We start from the raw sequence: 24,237 nt of genomic DNA on the forward strand, positions 1-24,237 counted from the left end.
TAATCAAATTCTCCCAGCCCTAAAAAAGAGCATGTGGATTAGGTCCCATCTTCCCAAGGCTCTCTCACACAGTCCTGGCATGCCCCAATTTGTCTTTAGCCAGCTCTCGTTACTACAGGCTTCTTCTATTGAGCCAACAGAGTCTTTGTCTTCTTTATTTACCCATCAGTCTAGTTACCGATCCTAAAGGAGTCCCTCTGTTCCACTTCTACACCTTGTCTTATACTTGTGTACAGTGCCGTTTACAGGGGGAAAAAAAATGGGCTCACCTCAATCCTCCAGAATTTCACCCAGCTACACGCCCACATGTCACATAAGCCCCTAGAAAAAAACATCTGGGAACATTGAACAGAATGGAAGCATTCCTGACTGATTTATATTTTCATGAGTGTTATTTTATTCTCTTCTTCCAGTCTGGAAGAGACACAGCCACCATCTTGACTGTGTTAAAGGGCTCACAAGAGCAGGAGGGGTCATTTTAAAGGAGAAAAGAGCTGAACACCAAAACTATTTAAGAGTTACAAGCTCTAGGCCAGATGTAAATGGGTCTCAGTGAAGCAAAGCCATTTTCCAACAGCTGAGCATCCAACCCTATGTTTTAAATAGTGCAGGGCTCTGTCACATCTCCTGCTGCAGTGGGTATATTAACTGATGCCTGTGCTTAAGAAGCACAGAAACCAAGAGAAATCACATTATGCATGAAGCACCAGTGAATATACTGGACCAGGTCCTCAGCCTCGGTGCCCACTGGGCTTGTGGAGGGGATGGGGTAAGTGTGTGACCAGAGGGGATTATTCATAGTTGCAGGATGATTTTGCAGAACATGTATCAACCTTTCCAGTGCACATGGCATGACTTTAAAGCAGTGATCCCCAAACTTTTGAGGTTCTTGCCCCCCTCACCCTTCCCCATCCCCACCCCCCCAGAGCTGGGGCCAGGAATGGGGCCACAGCTTGGGGGGGATACAGACAGGAGCAAGGGGATGGGTCTGGGGTTGGCAGCTGGGCCTGCGGCCAGGTGTGGATCTGCTCCTGGCCTTTCCCCCAGCCTCAGCCCTGGGCCGGAAATGGAGCTGTGACCAGTGGCTGTGGCTGGGGGCTGGCACGGGGCCAGGAGCGGAGCCACACCAAGGCTGGGGACTGGGCCAGGCGCAGGGCTGGGAGCCGGAGGTGCGGCTGCGGGAGGGACTAGAACAGAACTTGGGGCGGAGAAGGGCTGGGTGGTGCTCCTTCCCTGCTGTACCCCCGCCCCGATGTTCCTCCGTGCCCCCCTAGGGGGTGCGCCCCACACTTTGGGGCCTCTGCTTTAAAGATCTCATGAACATTTGACTGTATAGTGTGCGCCAGATCTCCAAAAGGTAGAAGCCCATTTGCATGGGCAATTGCATTTGCTACCACAAGTACCACAAGTGCAGGCGTGCACTGGGCACCAGCCCGTGCCAACAGCCAGGTGGGCATCTTGCAGGCCAAATGCCTGTGCGTTGCCCCAGCTGCAACCAGTTATTGATATTTGCACATGCCAGTCTCTGCCCTCTGGCTTGGAAAATTCAGCCCTGAATCTACAACCTGCTGCTAGCCAAAATTCAGCTACATGGCAGCTATAGCAGATCTCTGAATTCATAGCTGGCTAATTGCACATAGGGCAGGGATCCCACTCTGCAAACATTCCTCTGAGATTGGAAGCAAAGGAATGAAGTGCTGTAAGAGTCTCTCATGCTGCCAGGGGATGTGGTATTAATTGTTCACATGCCATTGTCAGGTACTTTTATATTACCGAGGGATTGCTTCTCCTTGTTCCAGTACTGAAGATGGGATTTGCAGGGCTATGAACTGCACTTCCAGGATCCCCGCCGCAGGTTTTCAGAACTCCACAGTCCCGTGCCAGCTAGAGGGAGAGGCGGCCATCTTCCCTGCTTCCCCAGGATCCTTCCCCATGAGGTAAGGTGGGTGGTGTTTGTTAACCTCTTCAGTGAATGTGGCCCTGGTGAAAAGTGCTTGGCTGACAGGCACAGAGCATGGAAGCTCCAGCTGCCTCACGCACTGCCCCACTGGCATGCCTCAGCCAGACCTGCAGGCAACCCTTCGAGGGTTGGAAAAGCCAAATCCAGCCGGTCGCTTCTCTGCTCAGACTGCAAACAAGGGTGATGATTGTGGTGGGGAGGTGGGTTTGCGATGCTAGTCAGGAACAGCCTTTGCCTTCCTTGCAGAGAATGTGGGGGGAGATAGCCACATCAAAGCTATTTTTGGCGCAGCGAGCCTGAAGTATTGTCCCAAACTGATGTGTCAGTAGAAGAGGTTTTGGAACAAACTGATTAATTTAACAGTAATAAGTCACCAGGACCAGCTGGTATTCACCCAAGAGTTCTGAAAGAACTCAGATATGAAATTGCAGAACTACTAACTGTGGTATGTAACTTAAATCGGCCTCTGTACCAGACGATTGGAGGATAGCTAATGTACCACCAATTTCTTTAAAAAAAGGGTCCAAAGGAGATCTTGACAATTACAGGCCAGTAAGCCTAACTTTAGTATCAGGCAAATTGATTGAAACTATAGTACAGAACAGAATTATCAGACACATACTTGAACATGATATGTCGAGGGAAGAGTCAACGCGTCTTTTGAAAAGGGAAATCATGTCTCACCAATCTATTAGAATTCTTTGAGGGAGTCAAAAAGCACATGGATATGGGTGATCCAGTTGATATAGTGTATCTGGATTTTCAGAAAGCCTTTGAAAAGGTCCCTCATCAAAGACTCTTAAGGAAACTAGGTAGCCATGGGATAAGAGGGAAAGCCCTCTTAGGAATCAGTAACTGGTTGAAAGACAGGAAACAAAGGAAAGGCGAGGTGAACAGCATGGTCCCCCAAGAATCTGTGCTGTTCAAAATATTAATTAATGATCTGGAAAAGGGGGTCAATGGTGAAGTGGCAAAGCTTGCAGACGATGCAAAGTTATTCAAGATAGTGAAGTTCAAAGCAGACTGAGTTAGAGGGATCTCATACAACTGGGCTACCAGGCTACAACATAGCAGATGAAATTCAACACTTAAAAGCGCAAAGTAATGCACATTGGAAAAAATAATTCCAATTATACAATGATGGGTTCTAAATTAGCTGTTATCACCCAAGAAAGATCTTGGGATCACTGTAGATTAGTGGTGGGCAGTGCAGCCCATCAAGGTAATCTGCTGGCGGGCTGTGAGACAATATTTACATTGATCGTCTGCAGGCACGGCTGCCCGCAGCTCCCAGTGGCCATGGTTCGCCGTTCCCGGCCAATGGGAGCTGCGGGCAGCCATGCCTGTGCACTGTCAATGTAAATACTGTCTCACGGCCCACCAGCAGATCACCCTGATGGGCCACAGGTTACCCACCACTGCTGTAGATAGTTCTCTGAAAACTTCCACTCAATGCATAGCATCAGTAGTAAAAAAGGCAAACAGTTTGGCAGGAACTATTAGAAGGGGGTAGAAAATACTATATAAATCCATGGTGCCCAAAGCCCACACCTTGAATACTGTGTTTTGAGCCCCACCTCAAAAGGATATAGTGGAACTAGAAAAGGTTCAGTGAAGGGCAACAAAGATGATGAAGGGTATAGTACCGCTCCCTCAGTCTCTCCTGTTGAAGCCATTCCACTTTGAATAAATAATGTAAACAGTCATTGGAGCAGGGAACTGGATTGTGCATCTCCCATGCTGCAGGTGAGTGCTCTGATCAGCAGGCTACAGAGTCCTTCTCAAGCTTGCTCTCTCTCTCTCTGTGTGGTCCAATCATTCTGTCACTCAGTGGAAAAGCTTCAACAGTCGAGGGAGGCTATATCAGAATACCTCAGAGGTTAGAGCACCCGCCTGAGAGGCGGGAGACTTTTTGTTCAAATCCCTTCTCCCCCTCAGGTGGAGGGGGGACTTGAACTAGGGGTCTCTCACATCCTAAGTGAGTACCCTAACCACTGGGCTAAAAGTTATAAGGGAGGGCCTCCCCTGGGCCCACTGCACCTGTCTGGCTTCTTGCAAAAACAGGCCCCTATCTCCAAGTGAGGGTTTGCAGCTGAGAATCCCAAGTAGAGGGAGGTGCCTCCTGGCAGTCAGGACTTAGGTACCTATCTCTGTGAGAGGGACAGGGCTTAGCACTCTTCCCATAAGGGTTATCTTAGGTTATCTAAGGGTTATCTTAGGCAAGGAGCACCCTAGCATGCTGGCTTTTATCAATCCCATTCTATCAGTCCCCTGTCATTGCATAGGGAGCCTGGGCGCCTAACCCCCTTTGTGAATCCCAGTGATTTTCCAGGGGCCTAAAAGTTTGGCATGGCGACGCTGAGCATCACCACACCTCAGTGTCTTTATGAGTCTAGCCCCTCTCCATTCCTCAGTTCCTCACCAGTTAAATGGAAGTGATAATACTCCCTTTCTCCCACCATCCGTCTTGCCTATTTAAATGGTAAGCCCTTCTCCTACTAGGTTCATGTACAGAGCCAAGCACAACGGGGCTCTGATCTCAGCTGGGGCCTGGAGGTGCTATTGTAATACAAACAGCAGTGCACAGCATTCTACTACAGTGATATCAAGCACTATGCCTCCTCCCTCCTTCCCCAAACTACCTTCTTCTGGTGCATCAGGCACTGCTCCCCAGTCTCAGAATGGCAAATCCTATATCCCCGGAGACACCGAATTGCGGCACAGTGACCACAAGGCAACAAAGGTCACTACTGCACCATTCACTTACAAGGTCTCTTGGACAACTGATAATATGATCCGCCCATGGGATTCCCATGAAACTCTGCCACTCTACTCCCACAGAGTGACAGCTAACTGCAGCCACAAGGGGCATTATACTGATTAGCTGTTCCAAGGCAGGCCCATTGTCATTTGCATATTTGTCCCAAGGCATGATGGGTACTGTTGGCTGTTCAGATTCACTGTGTTTCTTGTCCTGACTTTTTATTTTAGCTACTCTGGAAGGGTTTGGCACTTGGACCACCTCTGTTTAACATCGCTCGTATTTGAAGTAAAGTTTAAGTCAAGGTCCCTAGTAACTATCTTAATGAGGACTAGCTGAAGCAGACAGCTTCTCTGGAAATTGGTGTGAGGGACTCTCAGGCAGGGATTAATGCCAAATGTGTATCACTTCCTCTCGGTACAACTGTGTGGCAGGATTAAAGAGCGAGGTGGGGTGATTTGCATGTAACAGGGGTTTCGACAGCGTGGGCCAGATCCTCCACTGGTTTCAGTCATCCTGCCTCTGCTAAAGTCAGTGGAGCTGCACAGACTTACAGCAACTGGGGAGCTAGCCCTAGGCTTCTCCCCTTCAGTCATCTTCAAATCAGGAGTTGGTACCTTCCTGGAAGATGGGCTTTAGCCAAATAAGTGACTGCATTCAGTACAGGAGGGGCAGGGTGAAGTTCTCTGGCCTGCGTTGCACAGAAGGCCAGACTAGGCGGACTGATAGTCCTTTCTGGCCTTAGAATCTATGAGAAATACAGAAGCAACAAAAAAAATGTACCTTGGAAGGATATCGTTGACTATTGCTCTAACCCTGGGTGACATCTTAGCATTCTCATCTCCACACCCCAGACTCCCAGCTGCTTTCCAAATGTCCAAGACCAAAATTAACCATTTCCAGTTCAGAATCACCTGCTCTCTCCAATCCAGTGTCAAAGCACTTGCTCCCCTCCGCCCCCCAGGAAACACCCTGAAAGGCTCCTAACGCCAGACAAATCTAAATGGCTTACTAACTGCCTCCAGCCCCCAGACAGGGGTTTCCAGATCCTCAGTGTTAAAGGAGTGCGAGACACCCAAAACACCAGTGCTCAAGTGGTGGTCAACAGCCACTTTGCCAGTGCCCTAGCAGTACAAAGGTCCAGCGTCTGCAAGTCACTATTGACCAACGGCATGCCGGGACCCACGTGAAGCAAGCTCATGATCTCAGGCCAGGCCTTCAGCGATATTGCCCTTGCGTCAAGGAGCCCCAGCCCCACTACCACAGCTGGCTCTAACGAGCAGCCTTAGCTCGGATGCCAAGAATCAGCAAGAATCTAGAGACTGAACCAGCCACCCAGGGAAGCAATGGGCTGCAGGCAAGGGATACAGTGAGGGAGAACTGGAGACAGCATAGCTCCCCCTCCACTCCCTGGCTTGGGTCCCCAGCACACCCCCCACGCTCCCACCCACCCCTGCTTCTTTGGGTGTGGCCAAGGGCGCTCCCTCTCCTGCTCCAACCTCCTTAGGCACCGCTGGGACTCGATGACAGGGTACCACTGGGAGATGCTTGCCCTGCTGTTGCCCATGCTGTTGCCTGTTCTGGGACTCAGCAGACATCCTCCTCCAGAGCTGGCCTCTTTCACCAGCAATAATAATAATAATGTAAAGCTATTATATGATAAGGCTACTCTAAAGCAATAACGCAGACAGACTCCCTAGCTAATTGATAGCAGACGATGCTAAATAAAGAAATAAAATTATAAAAAATGATCCTCCTCTAAATAGATATCGCCTCTAATACGGATGAAGTCTAAGTAATGGTCATTTAATAGCCCTGGGCCCAAAGCACTTCCTGGTGGCTAATGGCCGCCTGGAAGTCAGGATAGCTTGAAATGAAACGAAGTACCACTCAGCCCATCACATATTAATTCCCCAGGAAATGTCTTGCGCTGAGACCAGTATTTCTAATGCAGTTATGTGCTAGGGGCCTGATGCTGTGAAGTGCTAAGCACTCCATGCAAAGTGCTGGGTTCCCAACCCCCAGTGAGGGTTGCGGGCTCTTAGGCCCAGATTTTTAAAAGGTATTTGGACATTTCTCCATTCAGCGTTGCACGGCGTAAGGTCCAGATCCTCGGACCTAAGAGACTTAGATGGCAAAGTCCAATTTTTCAAAAGCAGAGCAAAGCCTAAATACCTTTAAATATCTGGGCCTTAGCAGCTTGCAGGATCAGGCCCTAGTATCATAGGAAGAAAATGGGCACAGCTGAGTATTTTTAAAGTAGCACTGAACTGAGCGCTCAGCTGATTTTAATCCTCTCTCTAGGGAACTCAAACAACAAAACAAAAACATCACATCCCTTTTCATTTGTCAAAAGATCCCTAGTTTCTTTTCCCTTCATTTACAATGAAGCTGAAATTAACATAGCCAATCTGTTGTGGAGCCAGCATATGCCGCAGCCATCTCACCTCAAAACAACTTAGTTTGTACCCCATCCTGTTAACTTCTGCTGTTCCCAGAACTGCCCTGTTAGTTCACTGCTGCTGAAGAGGCCGCAGAGAAAGATGGGTTTTTGTAGGACCCATCACAAAAGCAGCTCGCACCATCTCAGCAGTGAGACATGGGAATGCAATAAGAAAAGAAACTATAGTGAATCTGGAGAACTCACTACACTCAAACAATATTAAAGTAGGTCAAATCTCCTTTTCAAAGGAAGGGTCAAATTTTGCACATATTTTAACCCACTGAAGTCAGTAGGGTTGTAGAGAATTTGCCCTAACAGGAAATGGAAACATCGTTGAACTAGATTTTACATTGGTTTTCTCGAATCTAGACAGCTTTTCTAGGGGTTCAATGATGATGATGAGGAGGAGTTTGGACACAGTAGTAGCTGGAAAAAAATCACTTCTCAGGAATGGCCAAGTCAAACTCTTATTTGATTTACAGCTAATCATGCAGATGCTTTCAAATATTCCCTCTTGTGCATTCCCGTGTGTTCCTCTAGACTCTCCAGCTGCTGCTGGTCCCAGACTGTGCTCCCTCCCAATGAGGATAACAACTCCAGTGTCCAGTTTGAGATGGTGATGACTTATACCCTGGGTGCTCGCTCTGATACAGGATCGACAAACACCTCTCCGCAGACGCCGCTGCCGCCTCCTCTCAGGTAACTCCCTTCCATTCAGTACACAGCATGTCAGCTACAAGAGGTAATAAGAAGAGCAGAGTCCAGCTAATGAATGCTGTACTCAGCTGTGCTCTGTGACAGAAAAGGCAGTTTCCTGCCATATCCCTGGAAATAACTTATGGAATTAAGTTGAGGCCTCTTTGGGGTCCATTGTACTAAAAGCAAAGTTTATGTATCATTATGGGCCAGGATTGCATGTAAGCTCTCTAGGCAGGTGATGGGATATAAGGCCTGGATGTTCAAAGGACTGTATTGAACAGTGTGCCAGGCACAAGTGGACTTTTGGGATAATGCGTGTGAAATGGATTTTCTACAAAACATCTAGGGTGAGGTTAATGCAGTCCCCCACCTTCTGTTATGGAAAATTCAGTCTTTTGAAGCTATGCCCTGAGGTGTGGGCCTTTGTCTGCTGATCCCGTTACATCAAGCCAAGATCAGAGGCCCAAGCTGTATAAAGGAAAATCATGGATAGTTCAGCCTGTTCTGTTCTGAGTCTGAGACAGTTATGAACTTGTACCACAGCAAAAACTCAGCTGTGGGTATGATATGTACCCAAGCCCAAGGTTGGAGTTGGGGTGATCTCTGGTAAGCTTTTTTGGCATCCATATTTATTGTTTTTAGTATGTTTTCTCTGTATGCTTTCACCTTAAGAATAAATAAGCTTGCTTAGAAAGAGCTGTGTGGTTATTCAGAACTACTGGCAACTACACTGTTCATAGCCATTGAAGAGAAACCAAAGCACAGACACTGGTCTACTCAGGCAGCCTGACTTGCTGGGGATACCAGTGTAGGCAGAGAACTGTGTAGCCCGGAAAACCCTCAGTCAAGAGGGGAGAGGCAAGTCTCTGCCCAAGAGAGATGACAGCTGAGGAGCAGGGAGCCTGGAGTGGGTGCCTTTGGTAGACCATGGAGGGGGAATACAGGTGCAGTTGCCCTGAACTGTGACACGCCCCTTCCTATAAACACACAGTAGGGTTAGAAATTCTGATCTCAGCACAGGACACTGGCAGCAGCATTAATCATGACAAGCTGCCAATACTCCACAAAGCTCTCACATTTGTGTAGTAGCATTAGGGTGCGTATCCTCTGTAGGCTGAAGCACTAGTGGCAAGATTTCACACATATGCGCACACACACGGTAGATATGTCAGCACTGGAGAATAGAGAGCAATATTTAGCCAGTAGAGGGAGACATGACATACCTGATCAAATCTGATATTTCACCCCATAGAAGGCACCAGTGCTCATAGTGAGGCAGGGTGGCCTAGTTAATAGAGCACCGGACGGGTACTCAGGAGACCTGGGTTCTATTTCCAGCTCTGTCACTAGCCTGCTGCATGACCTTGAGCAAGTCACTTCACCTCCCTGTGCCTCGGTTTTCCCCAACTGTAAAATGAAGGCAGACAGGCTGGCACATAAACCTAGAATGTTGATCGCTCATATTCATATAATACTTTCCATTTCAAAGGATCCCAAAGAGCTTTACTAAGTTTTTCTATAAACTATACACAGAGCTATCATGCCAGTCACCCTGAAATGCAGCCACTTCTGGGGGAGGGAGTTGAAGTGGCAAGTATTTAACAGTGCACATCAACATCACATATTCAAGCACACGTAACTACAGCTAGTCAGATAACGGGGACCATTTTTGAAAAAGGGTCATTGAAAGCGTTCACTTTCAAAAAACCAAACCCAAAAACCCAACACAAGCAGCCATGCAAGAAAGAAAGGGCTCAATGGAGAGCTAAATACAAAATCAGCTAGAGAGAGTTCTTCAAAACCATGGTGTTTGTTTTCACAGAGTTCCCCAAAACTGTGCTACATTGTATAATCTGAGCGTCTCAGACCAAGATGGGGATGTAGTGAGGTGCCGATATGGGCGTCGAGAGGAGCTTGCCTGTGCTTTCTGCAAGAAGTACCCTTTTCTGCATTTGGATGAGGCAAGTATGTAGGTCCTGTGCTCTCACACCCAGCAGCAGAAGCAACCAGGCAATAGTGGGACCAGTTACGTCATATACTTATAACAGAATTTGCAGCGGTCAGTAGTGAGATGTCATTACAGCCTTACACAAATGCAGCTGAAACCTTGTTTAACCAGTAGTAAAAGCCCACAGTAGTTAGTAATAGGCAAGCAACAAAAACCACAGAGGTTTGTCTCAGCTTAGACAATATAAATGGTCAACTCCAACTCCTCTTACTAACAGACAAGCCGTCCATCTTGAGAGGAGTCAAGAATGTGCAGGGCGAGCAGGATTTACCTGAAGTTTGAATACTCATTGTAACAAGTTCCCTTACCTTCGTTCATTGCTACCTCAGTTTCCCTCTGCCAGCACCTTGGGTTGTCTTATAGGCTGCTATCTTCAGTGCACTTGGAGCAGGGAGGTGACCTAGCTAAGTCACAAAGTCCACCCCATCTGAGATGGGGCAAGAAGTCCACCAAAAAGCAATCTTCTGCCCAGCCTCTTGCTGTTCCCCAGACCTTCCCAGTCCTGTTGACTCAGGACAGGACGAAAAAGGGCTTCTTCCCACCAATACAGGAAACCCCAGCCTAGGCCACTACCTACAGGCATCCACTCAGGCCTCAACCCCACACTGCATAATACTGCCCCTATCTCTTCCTCCAGCCCCCTGGGTCCTTCTGAAATCAGCCTGGAAGACGCTCCCAGCCATTTCCCAGGCTACCTACAGTGCTGCTAACTCTCACAGTATTTGGTGGTTTTTCGGAAGCCCCAGCCCCCTGGAATCATGTGATTAGGGGAGACTCTCAGTTTTCATTTTTTTTTTTTTAAAAAAAAGGGTAAATTTCTAGCCTTCGTAGCTGTGCAGAAGCGCACGGCAATGTGAAGGAAGCACCCTGCAGGCTCACAAGCCAGAAGGGAAATTAACAATACCCCAGAATTATAACTTTTAAACCAATCTCAGGCTTTTTGAATGTTTGGGGTTAGTAATACTGCCTAGACTCTATTGCAAGCCCCACCACTGACCCTACTTCACCCCTACACATACTGAGGGTGAAAGGAAGGCATCTGCTTTTATAGCAGGCCCTGCCTCTAGCCTGCAGTCACATGACCCCAGTCCATGAGCCTGCTCAATCAACTTGCTCGCTTTGAACAGTGGCATCACCTGGGGACTCCATCCCAAGTCCCATGAGAAAACCAAACACTAGTGGAGCTCCTGCTCTTAAAAGGCCAGCTCCTGCTGTCACACTTAGCCAAAACATTATCATTACTGCCTTAGGCACAGTAGCACTGAAAGGCCTCAGCCTATGTCAGGGCCCCATGCTGCTGGGTGCTGTACACACACAGAGTAAGAGACAGCCCCTGCTCCAAAGTGTGTGATCTAAATAGACAACCCAGGCAAAGGAAGCCTTGTCATCATCCCTGTTTTACACCTGGGGAGCTGAGGTGCAGAGAGATTAAGGGCCAGGTTTTTAGAGGTGTTTAGGTGCCCAGTGGGTGCCGATAGGTGGGATTTTCAAAATGCTCAGCAGTGGAGTGCCGTGACATTTCAGGAAGGCATGCAATGCTACATTTGCATGCCCTAGCAGGGGTCTGGAACCATTTGTGTAGTGGGGGAGCTGAGAGCCATTGAACCAAACTGTAAGCCCTGTATATAATGGAAACTACTTCAAGCCACAGGGTGCAGCAGCACCCCCCCACACACACACCCCTAGTTCCAGCATCTACATGCTTTATTGGGAGTCCAAAATAGCGTTCTCCATGCGCTACGACCTCACATGAATGGTGCATGGGATGGGAAGTCATGCTGAGCAGAGGACACCATTTTGTTCTACAATGCACTTTGGGGGGCCAGACAGGACTGTCCTCAGGGCTGCCAGTTGGACCCCGTTTTTGGGGAAATGTAGGGCATGCCCTGCACACAGAGACGGCACACAACCACTGCCGAGTCACTTGAAATCACTGTTGAAAACCTTACCAGGCATCCGTCTACAACTTTAGATGACTAAGTACTTTTGACAAATCTGGCTCTAAGAGACTTGTCCAAGGTCATTCTGGGAGTCCGGTGACAGAACCAGGAATTTAACCCCAATTTTGTGGGTCCTACCACAGTGCCTTAACCATACTCAGTTCTCCTGGGTCCTTCCTTAACTTTGTTTAAATCTCAAAAGAGGCTTGGTTTGAGATTTCAGAGCAGATCCCGTTTAGTTTTCTTTCTGAGCCTGTTCACTCCTTCTAACAGCAATAGGTATTGTTCCTGTTAGAACACACCAAGTGCATGTTGGTCTTCTCCATCTCTCAGCTGGATGAGTCCACGTTCTGAACAGAGACAACATCTCAATGTGGCAGCTCATTTGGCAAGTCTAAGAGGCACCCCTGTAAACATCTGGAGAGCAGAAATATGTCCCAGAGATCTCCATGCCAATTCTGGCAAAGTGTGGCGAAAATGTAAAGCTGGAACTGGGGAAGATTTTCTTGGTATCTTCATTCAAGTGACAAGTACCAAGCAGGTGGCTGTGCCTTCCTACCTACAACACGTGCAGTACCTATTACAACAAGGCCCTGATCTTGACGGGGGCCTTTGAGTGTTTTTGCAAAACAAAAATAAAAATAAAAACAAAAAATACAATAATAATCTGATAACCTAATCTTTTAGTTTTTTATCTACATGCACATTTTAAAATGCTATTTTAATTGCAGTTCTCAGGCAGTTAAATATTTGATAGTAATATGATTAAAAAAAGAAAGCACATCAGGAAATAGCACTAGCCTTTTAATATACTCAATAAAAAGTAGTCAAGTCCTTTGCTTAGGAGATCCTGCCTGAGGCGCTCCTATTAATTATTATTATTATTAATTTTTTATTACAGTGCACCAAATAGCCCCAGCCATGGAACAGGACCCTATTGTGATAGGCCCTGTACAAATAGAACACAAAGATTCTTCCCACCCCAAAGCATTTACTCTAATGCCAGCTGCACAGCACCCAACATCTAACCACTCCATCAGGTTCTCACCTGTCCGAATTCACACTGGGAGCCTTGTTTTTGGGCCTCCTGCTCTAGTCCGCATGTCTTTGAATTGGGCTCCATTGCAGAGCTGAACACAAGGTGCTGAAGCCACAGTGCTCCTGCTCCAATCCATCGTGTAGATTGCGAAATATGGGTTTGAGACCGTGAGCTGAGATTGGCATCGAAGGATAAAATTGAGGCCCTGTAACCTGCACAGCTTCTGACTGATCTTTCTTTTGGCTTCAGGATGGATGCACCCTTATGTACGACGGAATGGGCTCCGAAGGCACCTACCCGGTGGAGCTGATGGTGGAGGATTTCCCCAGGAAAACGGTGGTCCTGAAATTTGAGGATGGGATGCATGAGATTCATCCATACAATGCTTCAGGACAGGGCTGGAATGAAGCCCTAAGTTCTGTCCCACTTCAGTTCACCTTAACAGGTAACAGTGCCAGTCCCAAGTATGTGCACTATAAGGACTGAAGTGTCAGCCCAGGGAACTTCTTCCCCAATTAACTTCCATGACTTATCAAAATTGTGAAAAAAATAAATATTTATACGCCATTCCTGTGTCTATCTATTGGGAATTTTCTCAGACAAACATTGACTTATTGGGAAATCTTATACGGAAGCAGAATTTGTCTCCCTAACGATTGGTTCCTTCTGCCTACCTCACAATGTGATGTCACACCTTCTTTGTATGACATCAGAACTATTAGCAGAGCTGTGGTATCAAATTTTACATTCATGGTATCTTAGTTATTGTAGTAATCGGTTATGATGTCATCACCTTCTACCTATGACATTATATGTTACTATTAACACCTGATGGTGCATTGTCACAGGTTTGCCCACTTCAGTTTTCTAAACAAGAGGAGAAAATGTATATGTGTATGTGTGGGGAGTGGGGGGAATCAAAATGTGCCATTCATCCCACAAACTAGTTTAATGATTGGAGGAACAAACATCAAATCAGTTACTGGATCTTCAGGAGATCACCTGTGTACTAAAATAACTGAAATAGAAATAAAACTATTTCTGTTATAACTTGGAGCAATAGCTCAGCATTCCTGTCAGCCTATATCCTCTGTCAGAGGTATCCTCTGGTGTTCATCCTGAATTATATTCAGATGAGCCAGGATGCCCATCAGGATGGAGAATGAAAGGAGGACACTGGAGATGGCTGTATTACTGTAGGTAGGGGGTCCCAGGTCCTCAAAGGCATTTAGGTGCCTAACTCCCATGATATAAAAAGAAAAGGACGACTTGTGGCACCTTAGAGACTAACAAATGTATTTGAGCATAAGCTCTTGTGAGCTACAGCTCACTTCATCGGATGCATTCAGTGGAAAATACAGTGGGGAGATTTATATACACAGAGAACATGAAACAATGGGTGTTACCATACACACTGTAACAAGAGAAAAGGAGTACTTGTGGCACCTTAGAGACTAACCAATTTATTTGAGCATAAGCTTTCGTGAGCTACAGCTCAGAGTGATCACTTAAGGTGAGCTATTACCAGCAGGAGAGCGGGGGGAGAAAATACCTTTTGTAGTGGTAATCAAGGTGGGCCATTTCCAGCAGTTGACAAGAACGCTGAGGAACAGTGGGGGAGGAAATAAACATGCGGAAATAGTTTTACTTTGTGTAATGACACATCCACTCCCAATCTTTATTCAAGCCTAAGTTAATTGTATTCAGTTTGCAAATTAATTCCAATTCAGCAGTCTCTCGGAGTCTGTTTTTGAAGTTTTTTTGTTGAAGAATTGCCACTTTTAGGTCTGTAATCGAGTGACCAAAGAGATTGAAGTGTTCTCCGACTGGTTTTTTAATGTTTTTATTCTTGACGTCTGATTTGTGTCCATTTATTCTTTTACGTAGAGACTGTCCAGTTTGGCCAATGTACATGGCAGAGGGGCATTGCTGACACATGATGGCATATCACATTGGTGGATGTGCAGGTGAACGAGCCTCTGATAGTGTGGCTGATGTGATTAGGCCCTATGATGGTGTCCCCTGAATAGATATGTAGACACAGTTGGCAACGGGCTTTGTTGCAAGGATAGGTTCCTGGGTTAGTGGTTCTGTTGTGTGGTGTGTGGTTGCTGGTGAGTATTTGCTTCAGGCTGGGGGGCTGTCTGTAAGCAAGGACTGGCCTGTCTCCCAAGATCTGTGAGAGTGATGGGTCGTCCTTCAGGATAGCTTGTAGATCCTTGATGATGCGTTGGAGAGGTTTTAGTTGGGGGCTGAAGGTGACGGCTAGTGGCATTCTGTTATTTTCTTTGTTGGGCCTGTCCTGTAGTAGCTGACTTCTGGGTACTCTTCTGGCTCTGTCAATCTGTTTCTTCACTTCAGCAGGTGGGTATTGTAGTTGTAAGAATGCTTGATAGAGATCTTGTAGGTGTTTGTCTCTGTCTGAGGGGTTGGAGCAAATGCGGTTGTAACGTAGAGCTTGACTGTAGACAATGGATCGTGTGGTGTGGTCTGGATGAAAGCTGGAGGCACGTAGGTAAACATAGCGGTCAGTAGGTTTCCGGTATAGGGTGGCGTTTGTGTGACCATCGCTTATTAGCACCGTAGTGTCCAGGAAGTGGATCTCTTGTCTGGATTGGTCCAGGCTGAGGTTGATGGTGGGATGGAAATTGTTGAAATCATGGTGGAATTCCTCCAGGGCTTCTTTTCCATGGGTCCCCCCCGCTGTTCCTCAGATGGTTCTTGTCAACTGCTGGAAATGGCCCACCTTGATTATCACTACAAAAGGTATCCCCCCCACCCCCGCTCTCCTGCTGGTAATAGCTCACCTTACCTGATCACTCTCATTACAGTGTGTATGGTAACACCCATTGTTTCATGTTCTCTGTGTATATAAATCTCCCCACTGTATTTTCCACTGAATGCATCCGATGAAGTGAGCCGTAGCTCACAAAAGCTTATGCTCAAATACATTTGTTAGTCTCTAAGGTGCCACAAGTCCTCCTTTTCTTTTTGCAGATACAGATTAACATGGCTGCTACTCTGACAGCTCCCATGATATAGTAAGGGAATATACCTTTGAGGATGGGGGTTGGGAAGACGTAGATGTCCTCCCCTATAAGCCATCACAGGTATTATTGGGATGTGTGTGTGTAGGGAGGGGGATAAAAAGGGTCTCAGTAGACCAAAGGAACTGGCTTTAAGACAACATGCTCCTGTTTTGTTTCCCAGTGGAGAAGCCAGTAGATGACTGTGCCTTTGGAATTAGAAGGCCAATATTTATCAGCCCAACCCCAAGCGATGGGGACAGGATCAGCGTGCTGCCCTATGAGGACGTTTCCTTCACAGCGATGGCCGTCAGCGCAGGAGAAAGGTGACTGAAATGGAAGAGAGGCCGCATAGCTAAACTGAACCCCACAACAGGACCAAGGCCTACCCAGCCCAGAGAACACAATGCCAGCCCTTGCAGGCTTCATCATCGCTAACATGCTGCGCGTTCAGAGCTTGATCCTGCAAGGCGCTGAGTGTCCTTAAGTCCCACTGGCTCAGCAGACACCAGAACCTTACAGGATCTGCAGCCACAATCAGCAAACCAGTGTGTGTGTGGCAGGTCTGCACCAGAATTTCGTGTTGTGAGTTAACGCATGTTAAAGCATGGCTCAGACTGGGGAAAACTGCACTGCAGCCACCTGTTCTGTGGGTAGTAGAGGAGGACTTCATTCTCCAAGGCGAGCAACTTGGTACCTTCCACAGCACCAGTTGTTCTGCAATGAGAGGATAAATAAATGTCATGCACTTATGCGCCAACTTGATTTCTGGTTTGTAATGCTTGTAGGACAACATGCAGTATCAGTTCAATATCTGATGTCTACTTAATACAGGGACTATATTGTGCCCTGGCCGACAATTTAGAAGGGTGATCTAATTGGCCTTTTCCTTCTCTAACCATTACTGATCCAATACACTGACAATAAATTGATCACCTTTGTCTTTCCTATCTGTTGAGCATAGACAGACATTATGCAACTGTAGGGCCTGATCCAAAGCCCATTGGTCAATGGGAGTAGAGACTCCACTGACTTCAGGGGGCTTTAGATCAGGCCCTAAATTTCCTGGGTACGTTTCTCATGGCGTGTTGCCCAGACTATTAGTTCTTCATCAGGCCCGTTAGTAACACGCTGTTAGAGCTCTCTCTTTCTTGTTCTGCATCTGCTGTGGCAGCAATTGGATTGCATATAATGGCATGTCTTACCCTGGGGGATTATAGGTGCTGTGTGGGCAGAGCTGGGGCAGTGGATCAGCCAGCGTTGACTGCAGTGGAAGCTCCCATTCTTTTTTTATTCCTTTCTGCAGAGGAGTGTTGGGTTCTGTAACTTTGCTCTGAAAGTCTTGGAAAGGCCGCTCAAAATTATATTCTCTAGCACTTATTGAAAAGCAAACCATACCTTACCCAGTGCCTGGGCTGCAAGATAAACTAGGCACACCTGGTATTTTATGCCCATGATAGTGACCTGTAGGATATCGGCAGTACCAGTGCAGACAGGTCTTGCACAGCATTATTCATGACCCTGCACAGAAGGTACAGGTGTGCAGCTGAATTAATAAATCCAGCCTGATGGCAATCAATACTGCATCTATGTCATTATCTGCTGCGCTGACATGATCTGCCCTCTCAGCTCAGTGCCAGGCTCACATTTGGATGATCCTCAGGGCTTGAAACGCAACCCCTTGATCTTTTCCTGCAGGATGGCGGACTTGCAGGTTCTGGGTCCTTATGGGCTGCACACACTGGGTCCGTGGATGGCAGACGATCTCTGCACTGTGTCTGTGAATATCACCTGGGAGAGCATGAACCCTGTGAGATTGCGCCAGGTTCCTGTATGTTTTGTGGCCAGCACATTGTCTGGGTGAGAACTGTCAAAGGCCATTGTGAGCACAGCTGTTCTGCATTAATTTCAGGGTAACTAGGGTGGCTTAAGGTCTGACCTGCTCTGCTTGGCATGTGACTTTATCCTCTTTGCTTCTTCTTTGGTGTCTAGATTACAGTCTGAGCTCAGATGCATTTGGATTGTGCAGAGTGAGTATCTGAGAAGGGTTGTTTTCTGTCATCTCTCATATTTTCCCATCAGTCTGTGTGATAATTGCAAATCCCTCGTCATTAGGGCAGCAGTCTGGGTCAGTTCTACATGCAGAAATGCAGATTTCACAGGAAGCACGGTATATCTTGAGCTTGCTGCAGCTTGAGCCCATTTCAATCATAAGACACCGCTGGATGTTCAGTGTGATGTTACATTGCAGGGATGAATAGGAGCTTTCTCCCCTGGGTCAGTGTAAAATCACATTCCTTAGCTCCAGGTGACTTGTCGCTCCAGTGAACTCCTTTCCCCTAGTGCCCTCACCACCTCATTGCTGGTTGCACGTTTGTCTAGGACAGCAGGAGATCTGTTTTACCTTCAAGCTGATTCACCATAAAACTAGGAACTCATCAAACAAACTAAACTGCTGACCTGGCCCCTTACCCACAAGGGTTGCGAGTGAGTGACTAGCCCAGATATGCTGGCTCTAGGTTTTGTGCACAGAAAGAGGTGCGGGTGGCAGGCAGGCAGGCAGACATACGTAACCCACGGGAGAGGGCGTATTTAGCAGTTTAGCTGGGTAGGTCAGGGTTGGGGGGGCTTGCCATTAAGGCGACGCATGCAGGCTAACTGTGTCAGCGGGAGGGGGCGGGGGAGTGTCAGCGGGGCTGGGTACATGTTATTATAGGGCACTGGGGTAGGGAAGCCAAGGCTTCTGTCACTGGCTGAAGGTTTGAAAGGTGGGCATAAGAAAAGCGTAGGCAGTTGACTTCATGGCTAGTGAGCCTGCCCTCCTCTTCCCTGTGGTTCTGGAGAGTGGGACTTAATGCAGCAGCAGCCATAGCACATGGCAAGGGCCAGCTGTGTCTGCAACCCCCCGCTCACCAACTGAGTTTAATATTAATTGCAAATGAATACCTATTGCATACTATTGCCAAAGGGGGTTCTTTAATAGGTTTTTCATCTTCCTCTCTCTTGCAGAAGCTGCTGATTACCCACAGGGCACAGGTAAATAAAAGTAGCATTTAACACGCTAGGAATTAGTAGAGAGAAGTTTACTTGCAACCCCTAACACTTTGCTTCTGCATTTCATCTTTTATTAATCAAGTATGGCATTGGCTGACTATAAATGTAGAGGTTTTTGTGGTGCAAGAGCGCCAGCTTGTGGGGTGTTTGAAAAATCCCAGTCTGCCTTTCCCATAGATGCTCCAGGCCACAGACAGCTGCTTTGTCTATTTAAAAGTAGTAATCCAAAATCAGAGGTTTCACCTTTCTCTCATGTTTGCAGAAAGCTCAGATTTTGCTAGATTGTGCCCAGCCCTGTGTTGATGTGCAAGAAAGGAAGGAAGACGGTGCAGGAAACCTCCCCCCATTGCATCCCGAGGAAAGGGGCTGAGCACAATCCATTGAGGGAATAGAGTTGCTGGTACATGGTATTGGTTTCAGTCCCACTAGGCTTTCTGGGAAGAGGCCACCTACCACAACAGTGCTGGGGGAAAGGCAGAACTGCCACGATACAAGACTAGAGGGCCCGCTGCTGATTCAATATGGCTATTCCTATTTTACGTTCTGTTCCCAAGGAAGAAGATCACTAGCCCATCCCCAGGACAAAGTGTAATAGCCCAAACCTCCAAGCACCTTCATACAGCTGCCATTAAAAAAAAAACAAACAAAAAACCCAGCAGAGAAATATTTCTTCCTTTCCTGAAAATGTGGAATGTCTCCAAAAACGACACTGGGCCGAGGTTAGCCAGTCCTTAATGTCGAAGAACCAGTGCAGAGAATCAAGAAAGGAGGAGACTGAGAGAATCATGCTAAAGTTTCCTTCTGTTTAATAGTACTGAAGTAGATTAAATGGCCCACATCCTCAGTTAGTGTGAATTAGCATGGTTCCATTGACTTCAGCAAAACGACACTGATTTCCAGCAGCTGAGGTGTGGCCCATTGCATCGCCTTCAGAACAATTAAAGAATGAAACTTTAGCAGAATCTAAGGTCCTCCACTATTTAATGCACCTCTGTTCCCATTTTTAAAAAATTGTGAATGCCTATTGACAGCAGAAGAACGCAGTGGATCTCATAAATGAGAACTGCTACGCCCTCCTCCTTGTTTCAGCAGTGGACTTTCTCCCTTTTGAAAGCTTTTTCTCTCCTTGTTTGGCACCTCCTTTTCTCAGTTCTGCTGTGTCTTGAGGATCGAATGCAGCTCTCTGTTCCCCGATCTAGTTTAGGAGACGTGCAGGAAAGTGATCTTCAGAAGAATAACCCTGAATGCCTGATCAGCAGCAACAGCACGCACCTTCTAGTCAAGATCCCACTTGATGTGTGTGGAACCAGGGTGAAGGTACTGATTGCCAGAGCACTCTGCTGGGGGTTTACAATTGTCTGATATCTGTGTTCACCATGGGTGAGTAGCCCAGGGTGGGGAGAGGATTTGGTGGAATACAGCAATAGTCCATGGGTGCATGGAGTTAAGTCTGCTACACTGGTACCAAACAAAGCTTCTGCACCAGCAGAAGCACTGGCCACGGCCAAGCCAGTAAGCACTGGAGAGACAAAGCGCATAACCAGCAAAACGACATATGTCAGACCCCCCAGCTGCTGGCTGGATTGCACTAGGTTCTGTATGGGTGTGTGTACATGTACACACAGACACAGACACAGACAGGCAGTCCCTGTCCTAAAGAACATACAGCGTAAACAGACAAGACAGACAAAATCTGAAAGAACTGGAGTGGTATTATTCCTATTATACAAGGGGCAGGGGGGACTAGGGCACAGAGTTTAAATGACTTGCCCAAGGTCACACAGAAAACTTGTGGCAGAGCCCAGAACTCCAGATTGAATCCTAGCCCAGCGCCGTAGCCATGAGACCATCCTTCCTCTGAAACCCTCTGCACCATGAATGCTGTTGAGATTTCTGTAAACGCTAATGGGAATTCCCTGGGGAAATCCCTCCTGCATCAGAGAAAGTGTTCCCCCAAGTCTTTGGGGCATTAACATTCAACGCCTCACTCTTACTCTGACATCTCTGTCCCTTCCTGTTTTTGCAGGAAGATCCACCTTTCTTCATCTTCACCAACAAAATAATTGGTCGACACCAAGGAGCATTGTCCAGTCCATTCAAGAAAACCCTGGCCATCCCAGTGAGCTGCAAATACACCAAACAGGAGGAGGGAGCTGGCAGCAACTACTGCCCTTTTGTGGGCCCCACAGATAAAGGCTTTGGCAACTTCAGCTTTGATATTAGATTCAGCACACAGACTGCAGGTGGGATGAGGTCATTAGAACAGGGGGCTTCCATTCATGCCAGCGTCAATGACCAGTTATTTATCAGTGTGTCGGCCAAGAGCGACCTGGCTGATGCCCAGCTGGTGGTGCAATCCTGTCAGGTGCTAGGCAGCCAGGACTCTTCCAATGGCATCTTCATCATACAAAAAGGGTAAGAGCCTTTCACCTCCACATCCCTAGTTCAAATCCAGCCTAAGTCACTAAGTGCCTTCATGACCATCTCCGAGGTCTATCAGTGGCCTTTGTGAGAAGAATTGGTTGTCTCAGTCCACTTCCATCTGTACCACCAAAAACCACCTTCACTGTTGGCACGGTCAGGCTCAGTAGAGGTGCTAAGGACTGACAGGGCCAGGCAGACAGCACTCCTCCCCTCTTGCCCTAATATTGGTCCCCGCATGACATATGAAGCCTGTACTCCCATTGGCACAGGGGATGTATCAGGGCAGTATGGGTGTGACTAGAGTGGATCTGCAGCTGGCAGATGGTCCCTGACAGTCTGTAACCAGATGGTGAAGGTTAGAGCAAGCCAGTACTGTGGCCAGAATGCAACAAGCTAGAGCAGGGATGGGCAAACTTTTTGGCATGAGGGCCACATCGGGGTGCGAAACTGCATGGAGGGCTGGGTAGGGAAAGCTATGCCTCCCCAAACAGCCTGGTCCCCGCCCCCTCCCCCTCCCACCTCCTGACAGCCCCTCTCAAAACCCCCAACCCATCCAACCCCCCCGTCTGCCCCCTCCCTGGACCCCCCGCCCCTAACAGCCCCTCTGGGACCCCACCCCCATCCAACCCCCCTGCTCCCTGTCCCTGATTGCCCCCCACCCCTAGCCACCCCTGTGGGACCGCACCCCCTATCCAACCCCCCCTGCTCCCTGTCTGCCCCCCCGACCCCATCCACACCCCTGCCCCCTGACAGGCCTCCCATGACCCCACCCGCTATCCAACCACCCCTGTTCCCCATCCCCTGACTGCCCCCCCAAACCTCCGCCATATCCAACCGCCCCCTGCTCTCTGCCTCCTAACTGCCCCACCCCCCCAGGACCTCCTGCCCCTTATCCAACCCCCACCCACCCCTTACCATGCCGCTCAGAGCAGCAGGAGCTCAAAGACCCACTGCCCGGCAGCATGACTGCAGGGGAGGGGGAGACAGCAGGGGAGGGGCCAGCCAGGAGCTCCCTGGCTAGCCTCCCCGGCGAGGAGCTCAAGGGCCAGGCAGGACGGTCCTGCGGGCCACAGTTTGCCCACCTCTGAGCTAGAGAATACAGCTCCCTGGCTGGCGGACACACCTCTCAGCTGCACAGCACAGAATCTAGGCTGTGCATTCCCTGCATATGTATATAGAAATAGAAAAGTCAAGACTGATTAATCCCTGGTTTGAGGTACCAATTGTTAATGACCACACTGGTCGCAAAGTTATTCATGGTACTTTTTCCTTGCAGATGCTTGAATTACAAGGCAGCCAAAGAAGTGATTCTGGAAGATTCCAAGGACAAGGTGTACAGCCTCAGGCTCTCCTCAGTAGCCGACACCGTTCCTGAGGTGATTCACCACTTTGCTCCTTCTTATATGACTACAGCTGACAGCTCAGTACTGCCACACCCCTGGGCTCTTGGGAGATATTGGGATGAAAACCCAGGGTGTTCCACAGGCCTTGATCCTGGGCAAATAGGGTATAAAGGCTCCTCCAGAATGGACACATTAGAAACATGAAGGACACACCTTCTCCCATCCACCTCCTACAAATTAATACAGAGATAGTTCCCTCACTGACACAGAGAAAAAGAATACACATCCATGCCTCTTCCTACATACCCAGAGAGCTCCCGCAGGCACACAGCCATCCATGCATGGCGCTAATGTAAGTTCTCATACCCCATACACTTCTGAAAAATGTGTGACCTGGTTTCTAGCTTCCTCCTCCCACAGAGCATATAAAACATGAAAGAAACTCTCCTCCATCCAGCTCCTGAAAATTAACTCCACTATGCCTACAAGTCACTCCCCACCCTGCACATGCACAGAAATACAGGCGCAAACAGTGCCGCACAGAAACATCTGCAGCAGAACTGGTTGAAAAACGGGACAACCTTTTCACAAAAATGGTCTTTGTTTCATACACACCCAAAATACAGGAGTATGCAGGAGAGTGAGTGACACAAATGGCAAAACTGCAGTGTGTATCCAAGGGGAAAATTCTGCCACAGAACCATGAATAGTCAAAATTCCCAGGCTGTGGTAGAGGAGGCTTGCAGCTACATTGCTGGCTGAGAGTTGGCGTAGGCTGCTAGGACTTAAAGCCAGCTGTCCTTGTTTCTAGGTGTTTGTAACTTGTGATGTGAAGCTGTGTCGCAGCTTGAGCAGGTCCAGGCTATGCCCTTCACGGTGCAGGTCCTTCCAAAGCAATGATTCGCCATGGAAGATACTAGAAACAAAGATCCATCGGATCACTGCTGGGCCAATCCGGATCACCAAGGGCCCTTCCAGTGGTAAGAGGTCATTCAATTTCTGAGGCATTTGTCTCTTAATAGGCTCTTCTAAAACAGGCTGTTAGAGGGAAGGCTGGGGGCAGTTGGTGTATTATCCCAAAGCACCAACCTCACCACTGAGAATATAGGACTGTAGATCTCATAGCCCTTATGTAACAGAAACAAGCAGCAGCTCGCTCTAGGAGTGCACCTTTTGCACAGGGTTTCACGCCACCACAAAGACTTTGGTTTTTGAGGACTGCAATGATCGCCAAGAACATGATTCTACAAAAATGGCAGAGTGGGCTTATGCCCAGAATATAGAATTGTGGCATTTGGACCTGTCTGAGTTAGCGGTCACTCTACGTTTAGACTTCCAAGCTGTGCAATCTTTAGGCATCGTAATCTCCACAGTAATGGAAGAGCCATAGGCAATAGTGCAGACAACCCCTCAAAATTGGAGGGAGCTTGCCTCTTGTAAAATATTAGATATTCCTCATTTTAGTTTTTTTTTTTTTTTTTTTAAACAAAAATGGGATCATCCCGATGTCCATCAGTGTGTGAATCAGGTTTACACGGCA

At 47.8% G+C, this 24,237-nt stretch overlaps 1 protein-coding gene across 1 annotated transcript in view; it reads left to right on the plus strand.

Moving 5' to 3' along the window:
* The window catches only part of LOC311521522 (uncharacterized protein), a 31,167-nt gene that overhangs the window by 1,217 nt on the left and 5,713 nt on the right, over positions 1-24,237 (plus strand). The window contains exons 2-13 of the mRNA XM_084629850.1: positions 1,759-1,937; positions 7,705-7,863; positions 9,686-9,824; positions 13,100-13,295; positions 16,061-16,202; positions 17,575-17,736; positions 17,869-17,906; positions 18,886-18,912; positions 20,081-20,247; positions 20,957-21,345; positions 22,631-22,730; positions 23,509-23,677. Coding sequence (XP_084485976.1) covers positions 1,759-1,937; positions 7,705-7,863; positions 9,686-9,824; positions 13,100-13,295; positions 16,061-16,202; positions 17,575-17,736; positions 17,869-17,906; positions 18,886-18,912; positions 20,081-20,247; positions 20,957-21,345; positions 22,631-22,730; positions 23,509-23,677 — 1,867 coding nt within the window. The remainder of the gene's footprint in view (positions 1-1,758; positions 1,938-7,704; positions 7,864-9,685; positions 9,825-13,099; positions 13,296-16,060; positions 16,203-17,574; positions 17,737-17,868; positions 17,907-18,885; positions 18,913-20,080; positions 20,248-20,956; positions 21,346-22,630; positions 22,731-23,508; positions 23,678-24,237) is intronic.

This window comes from Lepidochelys olivacea, assembly GCF_965140295.1.
Source record: "Lepidochelys olivacea isolate rLepOli2 genome assembly, chromosome: 6".
NCBI classification, from domain to species: domain Eukaryota; kingdom Metazoa; phylum Chordata; order Testudines; family Cheloniidae; genus Lepidochelys; species Lepidochelys olivacea.